Source organism: Periophthalmus magnuspinnatus, chromosome 10 (genome assembly GCF_009829125.3).
Source record: "Periophthalmus magnuspinnatus isolate fPerMag1 chromosome 10, fPerMag1.2.pri, whole genome shotgun sequence".
Classification (NCBI taxonomy): Eukaryota; Metazoa; Chordata; class Actinopteri; order Gobiiformes; family Gobiidae; genus Periophthalmus; species Periophthalmus magnuspinnatus.
Genome location: NC_047135.1, coordinates 36231764 through 36249978, shown reverse-complemented (window position 1 = coordinate 36249978; position 18215 = coordinate 36231764). Strand labels below are relative to the sequence as shown.

The 18215-nt window shown below is 48.7% G+C and overlaps 1 protein-coding gene across 1 annotated transcript; it reads left to right on the top strand.

Annotated features, from left to right (window-relative positions):
* The first annotated feature begins 5543 nt into the window (after nucleotides 1–5543).
* egr1 (early growth response 1) lies at nucleotides 5544–8982 on the top strand. Its single transcript, XM_033973520.2, has 2 exons — nucleotides 5544–6077; nucleotides 6650–8982. Exons 1-2 carry the CDS (start codon nucleotides 5867–5869, stop codon nucleotides 7954–7956), a joined length of 1518 nt encoding a protein of 505 aa, XP_033829411.1. The 5' UTR covers nucleotides 5544–5866; the 3' UTR covers nucleotides 7957–8982.
* Nucleotides 8983–18215: the final 9233 nt, after the last annotated feature.

Genomic DNA, 18215 nt, shown 5'->3' with positions numbered 1-18215 from the left:
CTCGGGGGAGGGGGAAACGCTCCTCTGACAGTTTTCATTTGTAACAGATGAGCTAAAATTAACCCATTATTGCAAATTTGATTTTGTGTAATTACTTTGCGCTCTAAATAGCCGGCGCAGAGCTGCCGCGTTTTATTGCATCAAAAGTTACCTCCCAAACTGGAACTGCTTCAGACACAATGGTCCCAGAAGCCAAAGAGTTCTGACAGACGTTCATTTTGTTCCTTTTCTCTGCGTTTTCCACTTGTTTCATGGAGTATTTGTGTTGTCGTCTTGTCTATCTCGCCTGTCACCGAGCCGCCGCGGTCGTTGATGTCTAATTGTAAACGCTGCCAGTGTTTTCTGATGGAGACCGATCTCTTCAGGCTCGAGGCGATCCCGCGCCGATGCTCTCCAGCTGGGACGGAGTGAAGGGGGGGGGGGGGGGGGGCGGGGAGGGCGACGGGGGAGCCTTACCTGAATTAACCTGTCGTACCTGCCCCGGGGCGGCACCTGTCAGAGGCTCCGGCGACACTTTCCCTTCACTCCTCCATCACCGCCTCTGTTTAACCGTTTAGCCGCCTGCTCCGAAGCCACGGAACAAATAAGTCTCCGCTCGAGTCGAGTGTCAGTCTCAGTTTATTGGGAAAAACTGTGGCCACCGGACCCGAGCAACCGGACCCGAGCAACCGGACCCGAGCAACCGGACCCGAGCAACCGGACCCGAGGAATCAAATCATCTACAACTTCATTATTTCTGTGACGTTCGCAGTGTTTTTTGAGCGACAGGTGACATTTCACTCAGTCACTTTTTGAATCCAACATTTTAAGTTTGTTCATAAAATCCTGCATGTAGTGGATCACTCGTTTGGCTGTATTTTATGTCAGATGCCCTCCCTGATCCACCTGTGACTCCTCAGGGGGGTCAAAGTTCATGATGTTTGTAAAAGTTGTTTTTGTCTAAAATACTTTCCGTGGTTCTCAACGTGATGAGATTTATAAAACCTGTCGAAATAAAACATCACTGGTTGAGGTCGGGGTGCGATTCCAGCTCCCACAAATGAATGCTGTTATTGTGTCCTTGAGCAAGACACACTGGTGTATGAACGCGTGTGTGTGTGTGTATGTGTGTGTGTGTTTTCTGGTCTGATCATTTATTTTAAACGATTATTTTTCAAAGTTCAGTTTGTTTTTATCTCTGACAGTTTGTTCTGCTCACTAGCACCTCAGAGTGGTCACGTGATGTTGGCGTAGCCTCAGAGTGGTCACGTGATGTTGGCGTAGCCTCAGAGTGGTCACGTGATGTTGGCGTAACGTGATTGGTCGGCTCGTTTAAGGTTTTGGCGGCTTTTTTACTCTCACACCTGAGACACTGTCCTGAAGGATCAGACTGCAGGGGGCGCTGTCGTCCTGACTCCGCGAGTAGAAAAACGGCGCCAAAACCTGTTTAAATCAGACACATCACGGCAGCGTCATGTGACCACTGTGAGGCGCTAGTGAGTCCAAACTGTCAGGGGTGAAACAAACTGAACCTTTATCTGGAAAAATAATGTGAGAATAAACATGGAGCTGTGTAGAAAAGTAAAGTCTCGTCACTAAAGCTCTGAGTCTGATTTTAAATAAACAGAATCTTTATGTTGGAACTTCAATGAACAAACTTCTAACCACAAACAAAAACAGTTTTGCTGCTGTTGCATAAGCGTCAAAGACTTTTAAAAATGTGAGGACTGTGGAGGAAATAACTGTGTCTGAACTTGACAGTCACACCCAGAACGAGTTTGAAAAGTCAACAAACCAGTGTCTGCAGCTGGGCCTCCAGTTCATGTCCCAGACTCCCTGAGGTCTCTGCCCGAGGTCTCAGACTGAGGTCTCTGCCCGAGGTCTCAGACTGAGGTCTCTGCCTGAGGTCTCAAGCTACTTGAGGTCTTATACTACCTGAAGTCACTCTGTGGGGTCTCTCTCTGAGGTCTCTCTCTGAGGTCTCTCCCTGAGGTCTCCCTGAGGTCTCCCTGAGGTCTCCCTGAGGTCTCCTGAGGTCTCCTGAGGTCTCTGACATGTCTAAATCTATTTAAACTTCTGCCTCGTCTCGTTCTTGTCGTTTTGGTTTCGTCGTTTTCACCAGGTTCATTTTCTTTCCTCAGACTTAAACATTTAAATTTCAGAGTTAAACATTTAAATTCCAAACAGATCCTGATAATTCAAACATAATTCAGATGAATTCTGCTGATTTGTCGTGTTCTAAATGTAAAGCTGAAATGAGGCCGTGTCCTCGCCCACACACAGATCTGTTTGTGATAACCTTTAAATGTTATTGGTGCTGTGGTTCGGGGGAAGCCCCGTCTCCTCGCACCGCGGTGACTCATTGGGAGCGCAAAGGTCAAAGGTCACCTCCTCTCCACAGAAGCATCAAACGAAGCGTCCGGGGCTCCTGCGGTGAGTCAGGAGGCTGCGGGCCTCAGCTGGGCCTCAGCTGGGCCTCAGCTGGGCCTCAGCTGGGCCTTGTTTTTGGCTGCACGTTTGGCGTTTGTTTCTTTGTCACCTGCACCGCCCTCAGAGCGACGGCGAGCAGAGCCAGAGCGGCGAGCAGAGTCATCAGGTCAGAGGCATCAGGTCAGAGGTCACACTCGAGTCACACTGGGTCCGTGTCGTGAGTCGTTCACGTTTGATCCATAATAAAAGAAAAACTCACTTCTGTAACTGGAACTTTTTCTACAGTTAAAATAATAGAGTTTTTCTTTTATTTTAAAAATAAATGTGTAAAAATAAAAAAATACAGAACTTTTCTCATTCATTTTCCAAAAGAAATTCATATTAAAAGTTTGAAAGCTGCTGTATGTGATGCCTACTGACACAGGACGACCTTCTGGATATGAGTCAGCACGTACAGGGTTAGCATGTAGCAGGTTAGCACGTAGCAGGTTAGCACGTAAAGGGTTAGCATGTAGCAGGTTAGCATGTAGCCGATTAGCTTCTGCGGTGTCTTTAAACTCTTCTGTGGGAAAAATGAAAAGGAAAACTTCCTCCGAGAGCCGGAGCTGTCAGTGCGACGCTCCAGAGGAAGAGCCATGGCTGTTTGTCGTGGCTCCGTCTGATTTATGTTCGTTTACGGCGTTTTTCCTCAAATATTTCATCTTGTCTGATCTTAAGCGACCTCATATTTTAGCGCACACATTTGGCTGCTCCAAAGGTCAAACTGAACCTGCTGCTGCCGGAAAAATGACATTTATCAAAACGTGTCCCAACTCCAGCACCAGCCCCATCTCAGCTCCTGCCCCGTCCCCAGTCCCGTCCCCAGCTCCGTCCCCAGCTCCATTCCCAGCTCCATTCCCAGCTCCATTCCCAGCTCCATTCCCAGCTTCATTCCCAGCTCCATTCCCATCCTGCTCAGTTCTTTTCTCTCTGTCGCTCAAACTCTACAGTTCAAGTTTTCGAGTTGGAACATCTCACACAAACGTACACTGGGGTTTGTGAGTTTGGACATGACTTCACTCGTGTCCTGTCTCCATGACGATGTAAAAGCTCTCAGGGACATTTTAAACAAAAAGCTTCTGTGCTGCGTTTCTCATACTTTGGATATTTGTATTTGCATTTTTCCTGCTCATTTCTCCTCCCATTTTGTTCTTTGATTTAAACTTCCTCCATTCCACACTGGGGCATGATTAAACATTAACGTGTCTAGTGCAGGGTGTGTGTGTGTGTGAGACAGGTGTGTGTGTGTGAGACAGGTGTGTGTGTGTGTGTGGTGTGTGTGTGTGTGACTGGGGTGTGGCCTCACACACATCGGCTTCCGGTTCATTTAAGACTGTGGAATTTCATCACTACAGAAGGAGAGGCCCAAACAACAACAGACATGAGCCGTGATGTAACAGCCTCTAACCTGCCCCCTCCCCCCAGCCCCTCCCCCTCCCCCAGGCCCCTCCCCCTGTCACCTGTTTATCATCTTTATCACTTTAATACTTTTCACACACTTATAGTTTATTCCATGAGTCTGATCAGAGCCTCATCTGCATCTGATCAGTGTTTATTATTATTATTATTATTATTATTATTATTATTATTATTAGTGTTATTATTATTATTATTATTATTATTATTATTATTATTATTATTATTATTATTATTATTATTATTTTATTTTTATTATTATTATTATTATTAGTGTTATTATTATTATTATTGTTATTTATTTTGACTGGAGTCTCGGGGCTGTGTCTCTGTCCCTGGTCCACACTCTGGACGCTGTGACTCTCATGTCTCTTTGGTCTGAAGAGTTTTACCTGATTTGCCTCGTGCACAGGAGCCACACGTGCACCTCCTGTCCACAGTGTCCACAGTGTCCACAGTGTCCTGTCCTGTCCGCGCACAGACCCCGTCAGCATCTCGGGAAACACATTGATTTTGTGTCGTGTCTCGCGCGGTGCATGTCGGGGCGGTGCTGTGGAGCCGGGGGGAACATCGGTATCCCGCAGGCGTCCTGGCAGCTGTGCGCAGCGATGTTAATGTGGCCCATTAGGCTCTGAGTGGCACAGAGATTCCCTCAATATCGAGTCGGGGACACCCCTCAATTAGACGGATCGGCCCGAGCCTCGTCAGCGCGTCCAGGGCCTCATTCATCACTGCCACAGAGCAGGGCAACTTTAGACAGAGTGTGTGTGTGTGTGTGTGTGCAGAGTGTGTGTGTGCAGAGTGTGTGTGTGCAGAGTGTGTGTGTGCAGAGTGTGTGTGTGCAGAGTGTGTGTGTGCAGAGTGTGTGTGTGCAGAGTGTGTGTGCATTTATACAGAGTGTGTGTGCTTTACTTTAACGTTTAAGACCACAGGGCGCACAACACAACACTACACTGCGCGGACAAAGGACTTCAGCCTGAATATTCAGTGATAAAAGTTGTAAAACCTGATGTTCTGCAGAGTTCACTCTTCCTCCCGCTCCACGGTGTGTTTTATTCGTGTTTTATTCGTGTTTTATTCGTGTGTTTTTACAGTGTGTCTTTTGTCTCTTTGCTTGTTGCGGACTGGACATGATTTGCACTTCGCTCTTTCTCCGTTTCTCTCTTTCCCTCCTCTCTCGCTCTCTTCCACTCCTCTGTTTCTCTCTTTCCCTCCTCTGTTTCTCTCCTTCACTCCTCTCTTTCTCTTCTTCTCTTTCACCGCCTCACAGCTCCGCGCTGCTTCAGGAAGTCCCAAATAAGGGCAGGGAAATGGAAACCCACCGGAATAGGTCCTTATGTAGTCACGACCTTATAAGGCAGGACGGAGCCGGGCTTTCCGGCAGCAGCAGCCTGCTGCACAGATGGGAACTCCAAATCTAATCTACGAGGCGAAGCTGAAGCAGAAGAAACACGCGTCCGTGGAGCTGCGGAGGAAACGCGCTGATCCGCAGCGAAAGAAGCGCCGCGGTGTGTGCGCAGTTTACGGTGAGAGCTTCATATAAAGTCTCCTCTTTGCTTTTCCCCGAGGCCAGCGTCATGTGTCCTCCGCTGCATTGCCTAAATATGGGCTTCCTCCTCTCCAAATATGGACATCTACGTCACGGCAAGAGGGTATAAGAGACGCAGGGAACCTCTGGGCTCAGAGACAGCCCTCAGAGCTCACAGAGACAGAGCAGACTAACACTCACAAACACAACACAAGTCAAACGCCCTCAAAACAACAGCTCCTGCCTGGAAAAGTCATTCACACTCAAAACAAATCAAGATTAATCCCATGATTAATTTTGACGAGTTTTACTGGATGTGCAAAAAGGACACTTGTGATTTTTTCTGCAAAGACAAGTGGATTTTTATTCATCCGTGAAGGCGTCGGGACACTTGAGCCGTGGAGCGCGCGGTCCTCAGCATCCTCCTGGTGTGAGCAGATTCCTCCTGCACCTGTGATCCTGCCGCTCCAGAGCATGGCTGCAGCCAAGACGGAGATGATCCTTCCAGCCCTGCAGATCTCGGAGCCCCTCAGCTTCCCTCACTCCCCCATGGATAACTACCCCAAGCTGGAGGAAGTGATGATGCTCAGCTCTGCAGGGACACCCTTCCTCACCGCCTCCGCACCCGAAGGCGCAGGCTTTGGATCCGGAGAACCCGGCGAACAGTACGACCACCTCACTGGAGGTAAGAAAAATTCATCTGTGATTTTCTTTGTCCAGTTTAACAAGAGCAGATAAAACATGTGAATTTAAATCTGATCAAATAATAGAACATGAAGTTAAATAATGATGAAAATAAAAACTAATGATAAAATGTGAATGTTCCTCTGTCGGCTTTTAAAAAGAAAGATTTTTCCTTTTGCTGATTCTATATTAAAACATTAAAAGTGAAGGTAAAATGCATCGGCTTCTGCCCCAGTGGACTCTCCACACGCCTCCAGACACTCCTATAGCTCCATTCAATTTACATTCCTAAAACCAGCTGAACTGCAGTTTCAGTAATCAATCGCCTCAGGCTCAGAGATGGGCTTCAGTGTGTGTGTGTGTGTGTGTGTGTGTGTGTGTGTGTGTATGTGTATGTGTGTGGGGGTGTGCGTGCGTGTGTGTGTGTGTGTGAGAAATGAGACACAGTGAGTGTGAAAGCCGAGCTCCTGAGCTCCATCATTTTAGAGTTTGAGGTGAAAAGTTTTGTGAGGAAGATGCTATGAAGTTTTTTTGTTGACAGTTTGATTCATGTGTTTTGTTTTTGTGCCACAGACACATTATCAGATCTCCCGTTCAACTGTGACAAATCGGAGCAGACGTACTCCACCCAGAGGCTCCCGCCCATCTCCTACACGGGCCGCTTCACGCTGGAGCCCGCCACCTCCTGCAGTAACAGCCTGTGGGCCGAGCCCATCCTGGGCCTCTTCACCGGGCTCATGAGCAGCGTCCAGTCCAGCTCCAGCTCCTCCTCCAGCAGCTCTCAGACCTCCTCTTCCACCTCCACGGTCTCCGCTCCGGTCTCGTCCTCCACCTCCACCTCCCCCTCATCTTCCGCGGCCAGCCTCAGCGCCTCCATCCACCACAGCGAGCCCAACCTCATCTACACCGCGGCTCCCGCCTACTCCAGCCCCAACTCAGACATCTTCCCTGACCAGGGCCAGGGCTTCAGCTCAGGGGGAACGGTGCAGTACCCTCCCCCCGCGTATCCCAACAGTAAGACCTGTCCCAGCAGCTTCCCGGTGCCCATGATCCCAGACTACCTTTTCCCTCAGCAGCAGGGAGAGATCAGCCTGGTCCCAGACCAGAAACCCTTCCAGAGTCAGCCCAGCCAGCCGTCGCTGACTCCTCTGTCCACCATCAAAGCCTTCGCCACGCAGACTGGCTCTCAGGACTTAAAGAGCGTGTACCAGTCCCAGCTCATCAAGCCCAGCCGCATGCGCAAGTACCCCACGCGGCCGAGCAAGACCCCCCCTCACGAGCGGCCGTACGCCTGCCCCGTGGAGACGTGCGACCGCCGCTTCTCGCGCTCAGACGAACTGACGCGGCACATTCGCATCCACACGGGGCAGAAGCCCTTCCAGTGCCGCATCTGCATGCGCAACTTCAGCCGCAGCGACCACCTGACCACGCACATACGCACGCACACGGGCGAGAAGCCTTTCGCCTGCGACATCTGCGGCCGGAAGTTCGCCCGTAGCGACGAGAGGAAACGGCACACTAAGATCCACCTGCGGCAGAAGGACAAGAAGGCGGAGAAGGCGGGAGCCGCGGTCACGGCGGCTCCGGTATCGGCGGCTTCCCCCGCCTCCAGCTACCCCTCCCCCATCACCTCCTACCCCTCGCCGGTGTCCTCTTACCCCTCCCCTGTCACCTCCTGTTACTCCTCTCCCGTGCACTCCTACCCCTCGCCCTCAGTGGCCACCACTTACCCCACGGCCTCCATGTCCAGCACATTTCAGTCGCAGGTAGCCTCGTCCTTCCCCTCGTCAGTCGCCTCAAACATCTACAGCTCGCCCGTGCCCACCCCTCTGTCAGACATGCAGAGCACACTCTCTCCTCGGACAATTGAAATCTGCTAAAACTCTTCTTACAAACTCTTTTTCAAGTCTTTTTGAGGAGGACATTCCAGCTTTGGTAAAACGTTGTTTACCCTCCTAAAGCCCGTGTGCTCCCTGTACAGTGTTAGGTGAATCTCAGATTTACACGTGAGACTGGACAAAGACGACATGAGACGCAGCAGAAGGGGCTGAACAAACAGGAGTTGAAGCCAGCACTGACAAATCTTTTCGGTACAAATCACAGACGATGCCAGCAGTGGCCGTGCTCGCAGCAGAGACTCTGAATATACATAAGCTCCAGTGTATGTAGATGCTACACGTGCCATGTTTGGACTCATCTTTCTTTGGTTCCATTGATGTGAAATTATTGGCATATTTGCATTGTATTATTTCAAGTGACAGGGCCATATTTTCTACATTCTTTCTCTTATATAGTGATGCTGTGACATGTTTCGTTTGATAAAAGCACTTAGTATTTAAGCATGAGTAAGAGTGATGTTACTTTCTGTTGTAAATATCATCCTCTGGTACTACACCTGTAACATATGGCCTGGGTCTATGGAAACAGAAAAGAAAACGCTTTTCAAAAACAAAAGCTCCCGTTTTTTGGTGCCTTTGTGAAGCCTTGCTGTTGTAACGCGGCTGTGCACGAGCCTTAAGGTTAAGGGATTATTTTTGTTACAGAATGTAGTCGTACTCAGAGGGAGAAAGGGACGAGCGCTGAGGGCACCGCTTCATTTCATCTGAATGTAAGCAAAAAAGGACAAAAGTTCTAAAATATATTTTTGTAAAACCTAAGTGTAAATATCCATATCTTCAAGAGCTGGAATGTTGAAGTTACCTACTGAGTAGGCATGGGATTTTTGTATGTTATTTACATGCAGTTCATTATTTTGTTGTTATCTTTATTTTGTATTTGTGTTTGTTAAAACAAGTGACTGTTTCTGGCTTCTAAACACATTGAATGCGCTTAACTGCCAATGGGATATTTGGTGTACGAGATATCCTCCCAGAAATGAAATATAAATAAAAATCTGAATATCTGTACATGTGTTTTCATACTTGTGTGTTTCTGAGTTCTCCATCTCGTCTTCTGCACATTTAACTCCAGAGCTTCATCTCGTCTCACACAGATGTAAACGTCAGAGCTTCAGCCTCATCTCATTGTTCGCTGCAGTCCCATGTCTACAGAGTGATAACAGAGGCTTATCTCACAACAGGCTCTTGAAGATAACACACCCATCTGAGTCTTCATTTAAGATCTGAGATACTTATTAGGCTTTGATTCCTTTTTAATCAGACTTAAACCAGTTTGATCTTTGAGTGAGAGGGGAGTCGTCGATGTCTCTTTCTTGACATTTTAATCTGCTCTTGTACGCGCTGGTTTGTTCTCGTGTTGCGCTGGTATGAGGCTATAAATACCCCTAATAAACCCAACGGTGGTGGGACACAGTTGCCCGGTGCCCACAGCGGCCGGGGCCCAGAGGTCGTACTCTGACACATAAACAGTTTTGTTCCATCTTTCTTCGTTGGTGCGATTCCTCGGGCGATCCCACCGTGTTTGAATATAACAATAAAACAGTTGTGGGTTCTTAGCCATTGTGTACACTCCTGTGTTTATCTTTGGACACGGCGCGAGGGGGAGGGGAAAACGAGCAAACAAAAACACTCATATGTGAACACGGATGAAATGAAACGCAGAAAGACACGTGGAAATGTGTAATTTAAGGAACGAGAGAATAATGAAGATAATTGGTCTCATGATCCCAAATTGGCTTTGTAAAGTGGGTCTGTGGTGTTGGGCTCTTACGTAAACACTGGGTCTATAGATGCTTCTCCCGTCTCTGTGTTATCCATAAGTATCCATAAGTGAGTAATATGTGTAAATCTTGCAAAGTTAGCAGACACTCTCTGGTCTAAACGCTCCCTCGAAACACATCTATCCAGACCCTCCCATTCCATCTGCCGTCAGCATTGTGAACCAAAACCTTCCCAAGCGACAGAAACTGCATTATTAGCAGTTTGAAGAGTCCACATATGCACGGATCAGACGTGATGTTTGGACCGTCTATTTTTGGTGTTCGTGTGTTTTCAGCTCGTTTCTTTCTGACCTAAACTGTGTGGTGTTTCAGCCTGAACCACGTTAACTCCAACTGCTTTTGTTAAATCAGGCACAAGGCCCCAGATCTCACTGAAACATCTGCAGATCACTGAAACATCTGCAGATCACTGAAACATCAGCAGATCACTGAAACATCTGCAGATCACTGAAACATCAGCAGATCACTGAAACATCTGCAGATCACTGAAACAGCAGCAGATCACTGAAACAGCAGCAGATCACTGAAACATCTGCAGATCCTTCAAACAGCTTTAAACAAAGGACTAAATGTTCATTGTGTTGTATTTCTGAGCGGGGCCTGCACTTTACAGACTCTGTGCATAATCCATCCATGTCCTTCAGGTCAGGTCACAGGAGCATCAGACTAAACAGGGACTCACAGACTTCCCTCACCCCAGACATGTCCTCCAGCTCCTCCAGTGGGACCCCAAGGTGTTCCCAGGACAGCTCAGAGACATAGTCCCTCCAGTGTGTCCTGGGTCTTCCCCAGGACTAAACCAGGACTAAACCAGGACTAAACCAGGACTAGGCCAGGACTAAACCAGGACTAAACCAGGTCTAAACCAGGACCATAGGTGAGAGTACTTTAGAGCTTTCTCTTCAGTCTCATACACTGTCAGTCTGATCGTTCCTTCACCTTCACTAAACCCAGATACTCGAGGCCTTTGCATTATCTGTGTTTAAATGATTCTTCACATTTTTGTTCCACTTTGTTCTGAGGAGCTGCACTGAGGAGCTGCACTGAGGAGCTGCACTGAGGAGCTGCACTGAGGAGCTGCACTGAGGAGCTGCAGGTCCGGCTCCTGCAGATGAGGTTTGTGTGGTGTGTAAACGCTGTAGAGCGTCGGGCTGTGGCTCTAAAGGGACACGGCTCTGAGTCGAGCCTCTGTGGCACATCAAAGTTCTCTGTGGGGCCCCTCTGCTCTGACCCACAGCTGTGCCACCTCAGGCCCCCGGTGTCTCCTCCATGAGCCGGGCTTTTGTTTAAAAATGGATTTGTTCTCTCATTCTTTTTGGGCGCAGCATAAACCCACACGGCTGTGTGTCACGGCGGCTCGTTTGCTGCGCTGGTGCATATTTTGATGGGGATGCTAATGATCCCCCCCTCTGTATTCTGATGCAAGGTCTGTCTACACTTTTCCCTTTCATCCACATACAAATGTGCTCTTATTGCCTCTTCGCCCTCGGGCCTTTTAAGATGCCGTTTTGAAATATGCCGTTTGATAAGCACATCATTGGCCCAGTCCCCGCAGTGATTAGAACTTTCTTTAATGTAAGTTACAGACTGAACGAGGCCCTCCGAGGCGGGCAGCGTTCCCTTCCTCTCTGCCCTCTTGGCTCGTCCCGGGACACGGCCTCTTGACGGGACGTCCGCGAGGTCCTTTTCCCGGGACACGAGAGCCGTTTGTCGGTTCTGTGGCGCCGAGGGCTGATTTCACTCTGTATCACAGGACCGTGACAGGGGCCCCTCTCAGCTCTTTGAATACGCTCCACTGATGTGGCGTTCTGAGGCGGGGGCTCGCTGGGACACGGCTCCGTCTCACCACAGAGGAGTGCGTCTCACTCCTGACACCTGTGGAGTCTTTGGGGAAAACCAGGATATATTTAAACTGCTCATTTCCAGGGCTCAGGTCGTACATTTCCTCAGATTGCACCATTCAGCTCAAAATGAGGTTGAAACGTGATTGGCATTTCTCCTGTTTTAACGACTTCAGCTCTGAGCCACATAAACCTAATGTAAGAGACGCTGCGCTCAGAAGAAACACGACAGATGTTTCATGGAGCACATCAGTCACTTGAGCAAACAAAAGTTTGTAATAATCAAGTTGTGTCAGAGCCGAGTACAACCTCCCAGTGTGAAGCTGTTCAGAGCCGAGATGCAACACACATCTGATCTTTGAAATGATTTGTGTCTCAAAAGAGATTTTGACACTTCATATCTGCCATAATCTACAGGTGGCAACTTTAGCTCAACTTAATAAGCTCCGAGTGTTTGAAGAGTCGAGCTTTGAACAACAACAAAACAATACGGCTCTAAGTGGCTCCGAATGTGACACCTCCTAAAGTATCGAGAACACTGCAGATACACACACGACACACACGACACACACGACACACACGACACACACGCTCCAGATACACACACGACACACACACTCCAGATACACACACAACACACACACTCCAGATACACACACTCCAGATACACACACTCCAGATACACACAACACACACGACACACACGCTCCAGATACACACACTCCAGATATACACACAACACACACACAACACACATGCTCCAGATACACACACTCACTACGGCTCTAAGTGGCTCCGAATATGACACCTCCTAAAGTATCGAGAACACTGCAGATACACACACGACACACACACTCCAGATACACACACAACACACACACTCCAGATACACACACAACACACACACAATCCAAATACACACACACACGACACACACGCTCCAGATACACTCGTGAACAAGACCCTGAGATACTTGCACTCCTCCACTTGGGGCAGAGACTCTCCACCTGTAGAGGGCGCCGCCTTTTTCCTGTCGAGAACCATGGCCTCGGATTTGGAGGAGCTGATTCTCATCCCAGACACTTCACACTCGACTCAAACCGTCCCCAGGTCCAGGCTCAAAGAAGCATCAGGACGACATCATCTGCAAACAGCAGAGAGGAAATCCTGGACCCCATACTCCCAGAGCGCCCCCCAAAGGACACCACGAGGGACACGGTCGAATGTCTTCTCCAGGTCCACAAAGCACATGGGGACTGTGTCAAACTCCCATGAGCCTCGAGGGCCTGATGGAGAGTATAGAGCTGGTCCAGTGTTCAACGACCGGGACCAAAACCACACTGCTCCTCCTGAATCTGAGATTCAACTATCGGTCGGATTCTCCAGTCCCTGTGATTCTCCTGTAGTTCAGATCAGGGAGGCCGTTCTTCCCGATCTCGCCCCTCCAGGTGTCACTATCGTTGCCCACATGAGCGTTGTCCCCCACGAGAACAGCGGGTGAACTCCAACACGAGGCGGCTGAGCTGTGGGGCAATAAGTCCACACCAGCTCGCCGCCGCTCCCCGCGGGAAACGCCAGAGAAATGGAGAGTCCAGCCCCTCTGGAGGAGTTGGGGTCCAGAGCCCAAGCTGTGCGTGGAGGTGAGGACGACTATATCTCGCCGGTGACACTCAACCTCCCGCCAGTCTCCATGAGATCTGGTCACCGAGGCCCCGCCTTCGACTGCCGCCCAGATCTCTCTGCACCGGCTCCTCACAGATCCTCCCACAGGCGGTGGATCCACGGGAGGACGGCCCCGTGTTGCTCCTTCGGTCTGTATCTGACCGGGCCCTGTGGGGGAAGGGCGGCCCCCAGGCGCTCGCTCTTACCCACCCCAGGCCTGGCTCCAGGGTGAGGCCCGTCCGGGCGACGTAGCGGACCTCGATTTTCCTCTCGTCATAAAGTTCTTCAGAGCCGCTGACCCGTCTGTCTGTTTGTCCAGGAGCATGAAGCCCCCGACAGCTCAGGGTCATTCAGGCTCAAACCTCCACCGCGTTAAGGTGGAGGGTCAAGGAGGAGGGATCTGAATATGACACCTCCAGAGTAACACACTCACACACATACAACACACACACTCCAAATACACACACACTCCAGAATCACATCCTCCAAACCCACACACTCGACACACACACTCAACACACACACTCAACACACACACACCTGTTGGCTCTGAAATGCAAACAGGTCCTCATAAGTGCCACGATACAAGTGTGCTTCAGTTGTGTGTTCTTTTGTGTGTCGAGGCCCGTGAGCAGAGACAAGACTGAAACAAAAGCAGCCGTGTTTTTATGACCTTTTTACTACTGTACAACATCGTAAACATCGTAAACACTCCCTTTTCAAAACGCTCACGACATTCAGCCCAGAGCAGAGCGGGGACGGTGGCGTCCTGGTTCTGGCTCGTCTTCGTCGTGACGCACAGCAGTGGGTTTCACTCACGGGTCACTGGACTCACTGGAGTTCAGACGTGCAGCCGCGTGTCACAGTCACTCAGATCAGCCCCGCGTGTGTGTGTGTATATGTGTGTTTGTGTATGTGTGTGTATGTGTGTTTGTGTAGGGGTGTGTATGTGTGTGTATTTGTGTGTGAGTGTGTGTTGGGGTGTGTGTGTGTGTGTGTATCTTCAAATCCAGTGTCACTTTTTAAATGTGCTGCTGTTTGTGTTTGATCCAGGTGCATCTGACGCCTGGAGCCAAAGAGAAAAACTCAAAAGACTCATGAAAGACCACGAAGAGCCCAGGGTCAGAGGTCAGAGGTCAGAGCAGGTGTCCAGCACGACACACCTGCACACGCACACGCACAACACACCTGCACACACACAACACACCTGCACACGCACAACACACCTGCACACACACACAACACACCTGCACACACACAACACACCTGCACACACACACAACACACCTGCACACACACATCAGACCTGCACACGGCAACTGCTGGACAAAACAGACCAAGGGAATCACTTCACTTTAATATGACCTACTTTAATACAACTGCTGATAATAATAATAATAATAATAATAATAATAATAATAATAATAATAATAATCTGGTCTCAGAATCTAAAGGCCTTGGACTCATCCTAGTCCCAACATTGTCCTTTAAAAGTCACATATAAAAATGTCCCAGGTGATTCAATGATCAGATCTTTTGTCACATTGAATAAGTCAAACCTGATCCTCTGATCGTCTCACAGATTATTGTTTAACTTCCTGGTCTCTTGACCCTTGACCCTTAAAGCCACAAAAAAACCTCCACGAAAGAGCCCGAAAAAACAACAAACATTTCTCACCACGTCTGTCAGTTTCTGAAAAAAACTACGATTATTGGACCTTAACAACATGATCGACCTTAAAAGAGCCGGATCCTCCACCCCCTCCACCTCCACCCCCTCCACCTCCACCTTTAAAGGACGACATTAAATATAAAGACAATCAAGCCACGACCACACGAGCTCCACCAGAGGTGACCTCTGACCCCCACAGACCCACCACCTTTGGTCAGAATGTGTCTGTCCACAGTGTGACCTGTGGAATCATCTCTAACTCACAGAGAATGTCCCGTACTGTTCTTTAAAGCTCGACTGAAACACTGGCTCTGGTCAAACCAAACATGCTCCATAATGTGACTTTAACGTTTCTACACAGACGTATTTGTGTCAAAACATGAAGTAAATGTGTCTGAAACGGAGTGAAATCATGAAGCATGTGCAGTGTGTGCAAATCTCCTGCTTGTTTCCATGGTAATGTAGTTCCTTTAGCCATAATTTTCCACAGTACGGCATTAAATGTATCTATCTCCATGGAGAATGTTCCAAAGTATATTTTTAACTTTCTGTTTCCATGGAAACAGCAGGCGACACTGCACCTCAGGAAAGTTTCACACTGTATCTTTAATTGAGCTCATTCAAACGATGCAGACGACCAGGAAAGACCAGACTCCAGGTCTTTGACCTCAAGTCCTGAAATGGACTGAAACGGAGCAAAGGATCATGGTCTATGTAGTTCTCTCTGTTTTTAGCTGCAACAAAACAGTGTATTTGAGCAAAGGAGTTTATAATCCCATTTAAAGAGACAGAACCGATTATTATGAGACGATCCTCAGAGTTTCAGCGACTGTTACGTCACAAAAACACGACAGGTTTGAGTTTGTCAAATCTGACACAAAATATCAACTGTAAAGAGACTGAGGAGAAGCTTCAAGTCACAGGCTCAAGTCTGAGTCGAGTCCTGAGTCTTTGTTCATTTTATCAAGTCTCAGAACAGAAACTCAAGTCTGACTCGAGTCTCCACCTCTGGTCTGTTGTTTCCATAGACTCTTTATATAAATGGACAGAGCTAACCTGCCACCGCCGCGTTACAAACAGGAAGTGACCATGGGCGCACTTCCTGCTCCATCGACTCCAGTTCACTTTCTGTGTAAAAACTGTAAAAAATGTTCGTATCTACATGATCCTGGGGTTTTTATTTCACTTTTGTGTCTGTAAATAAACATATGAACATTAATAACAGACACATCAGGTCCTTCTGTCCCCGAGGTCGCTCCTGTAGCCTTAGCAACAGGTTTGATTGACAGCACTGCCAGGCGGCGCGGGCGCGAGGGGGGCGTTACCTTCAACCGCCCAGCTCCAAATTAGCCGCTCTACCTGCCCTCGCCTCGATGAGCCTCACCGTTTCTCGCGGGTGACGTCACGCTCCCGTCGTCCGCGTCTTCGTGCAGCCCGCGGTCGTGTCCCTTAAATCTAAACGATCTCTGCAGATGTGTCGTCGTGTCGTTAGCCTCTGTCGGCGTGAAGCGAGGGACCTGGAGACGGGGAATCTGGTGGGAGGCGCTCGGAGAATGCGGCGTATCATCATCATCATCGTCGTCGTCTTCTTCGTCTTCTTCTTCATGGCCAGGTTTCGTCTGCCGCCCCCTCACTACAGCTGTCCTCCGCGTCTGATCAAAGTCCCGCGCCGCTATATTTGTCCCACGGTGATGAGGTGGAACTAATGGCCACTTTCACACTAGTTGATGTCATCAGTGCGGCTCGCCCGGGGAGCGCGGGGGGCGGGGGGGCGGGGGGAGGACCAGGTGCCTGCTGGGAGCTTCTGCCGGGCCCGCCGCACACACACACGTGGTAATGGCTTTTCTCAAATCATTACGTTTTTCCTGATCCAAAGGCGCGCTCTCCGATTAACATCTGTTTTTTGAGGAAACAGTCTCATTTCCTGCTGATTTACTGAACATCGCTAAAACCGTCTCCTCCGTCGCGTGTTCTGTCTTTACACGCGTGTGTCTGCGGCGCGCTAACGGGGAGCCTCGAGTGTACGCTGGGTGCTCGCCGGGTGTCATCTTCTCACGCTGCTCCTCATTTGGGGAGTGCACGGAGCCGCGTGTCACCCTCTGTCAACTGTCGGCGTGGGCTTTTTTTACGGCGCCTAAACCCAACCAGGTGACAGGTTATTACCGCCACAGTCGAGTCAGAGTCTTGACCAGAGCTGAGCGACTCAAACCAGCTGCACACACTTTTCACTCGCCGCCGTTTGCATTAGTTTTTACTTAAAGTGTCGATATTACGCCATTTTATGATCCGTTCTGATGTTTCCTCTTCACACACAGACCTGGAGTTGTGTTTTGTTTCATTCACACATGTTTATTATTCGTCTGTAACATCTCCAAAGCTCAAAACACTCCGTTCCACCTTGTGATGTCATCGTGTGGTGATACAGGAAGTGCTCCACTGTGTTTTTAAACTCCACACACCTTCATTTATAGAATCATCTGGATCATTTCAGTCCTGGAGTTGCCTCTTATCTCGACTGAACTAAAGGTAAAAGGAGGAGTTAAACTACCACTTGATGACATCACAAGGTGGAACAGAGTGTTTTGAGCTTTGGAGATGTTACAGACGAATAATAAACATGTGTGAATGAAACAAAACACAACTCCAGGTCTGTTTTTGAGGAGGTAACAACGTTATAATATGACTTAAAGCTACAAGAGTCAGTTTTGTGTGATATGACCTTTAAAGGTGCACTATGTAACTTTTCTGGTGGAGGGTTTGCCAATAGCCCGTGTCCATGGTGATGTTATTGCATCACATGAACTGTTCCACAATATGGTGGTAAATTACAGTTTTTATTGCTTCCATTGACAAAACTGCACCCTCACTGTGAGATGACGCCTCTCCATAGACCTGACATGCAGTCGTCTTGGTGCATGACGTCATCTCTTTCCATGGACATAGGCGGAGTTACATACATTTCTCCATGGAGACAAGCAACTACACGTTACATAATGCTCCTTTAAAGCCACATTACCCCACGCTCAGCGCTCAGCAACACTGTCAATCAAACCTGTTGCTAACGCTAACGCTAACAGGAGTGACCTCGGGGACAGAAGGACCTGATTATTAATGTTCAGATCTTGATTTACAGACACAAAAGTGAAATAAAAACCCCAGGATCATGTAGAGGGTTAATAAGAACATTTAAGACCAGAATGTGTCTGAAGCAGCAGGGATAGTTTAAGCTAGCAGGTTAGCCATGTCTGTTTATATGTACAGTCTAAGATAGCGGGTTAGCCATGT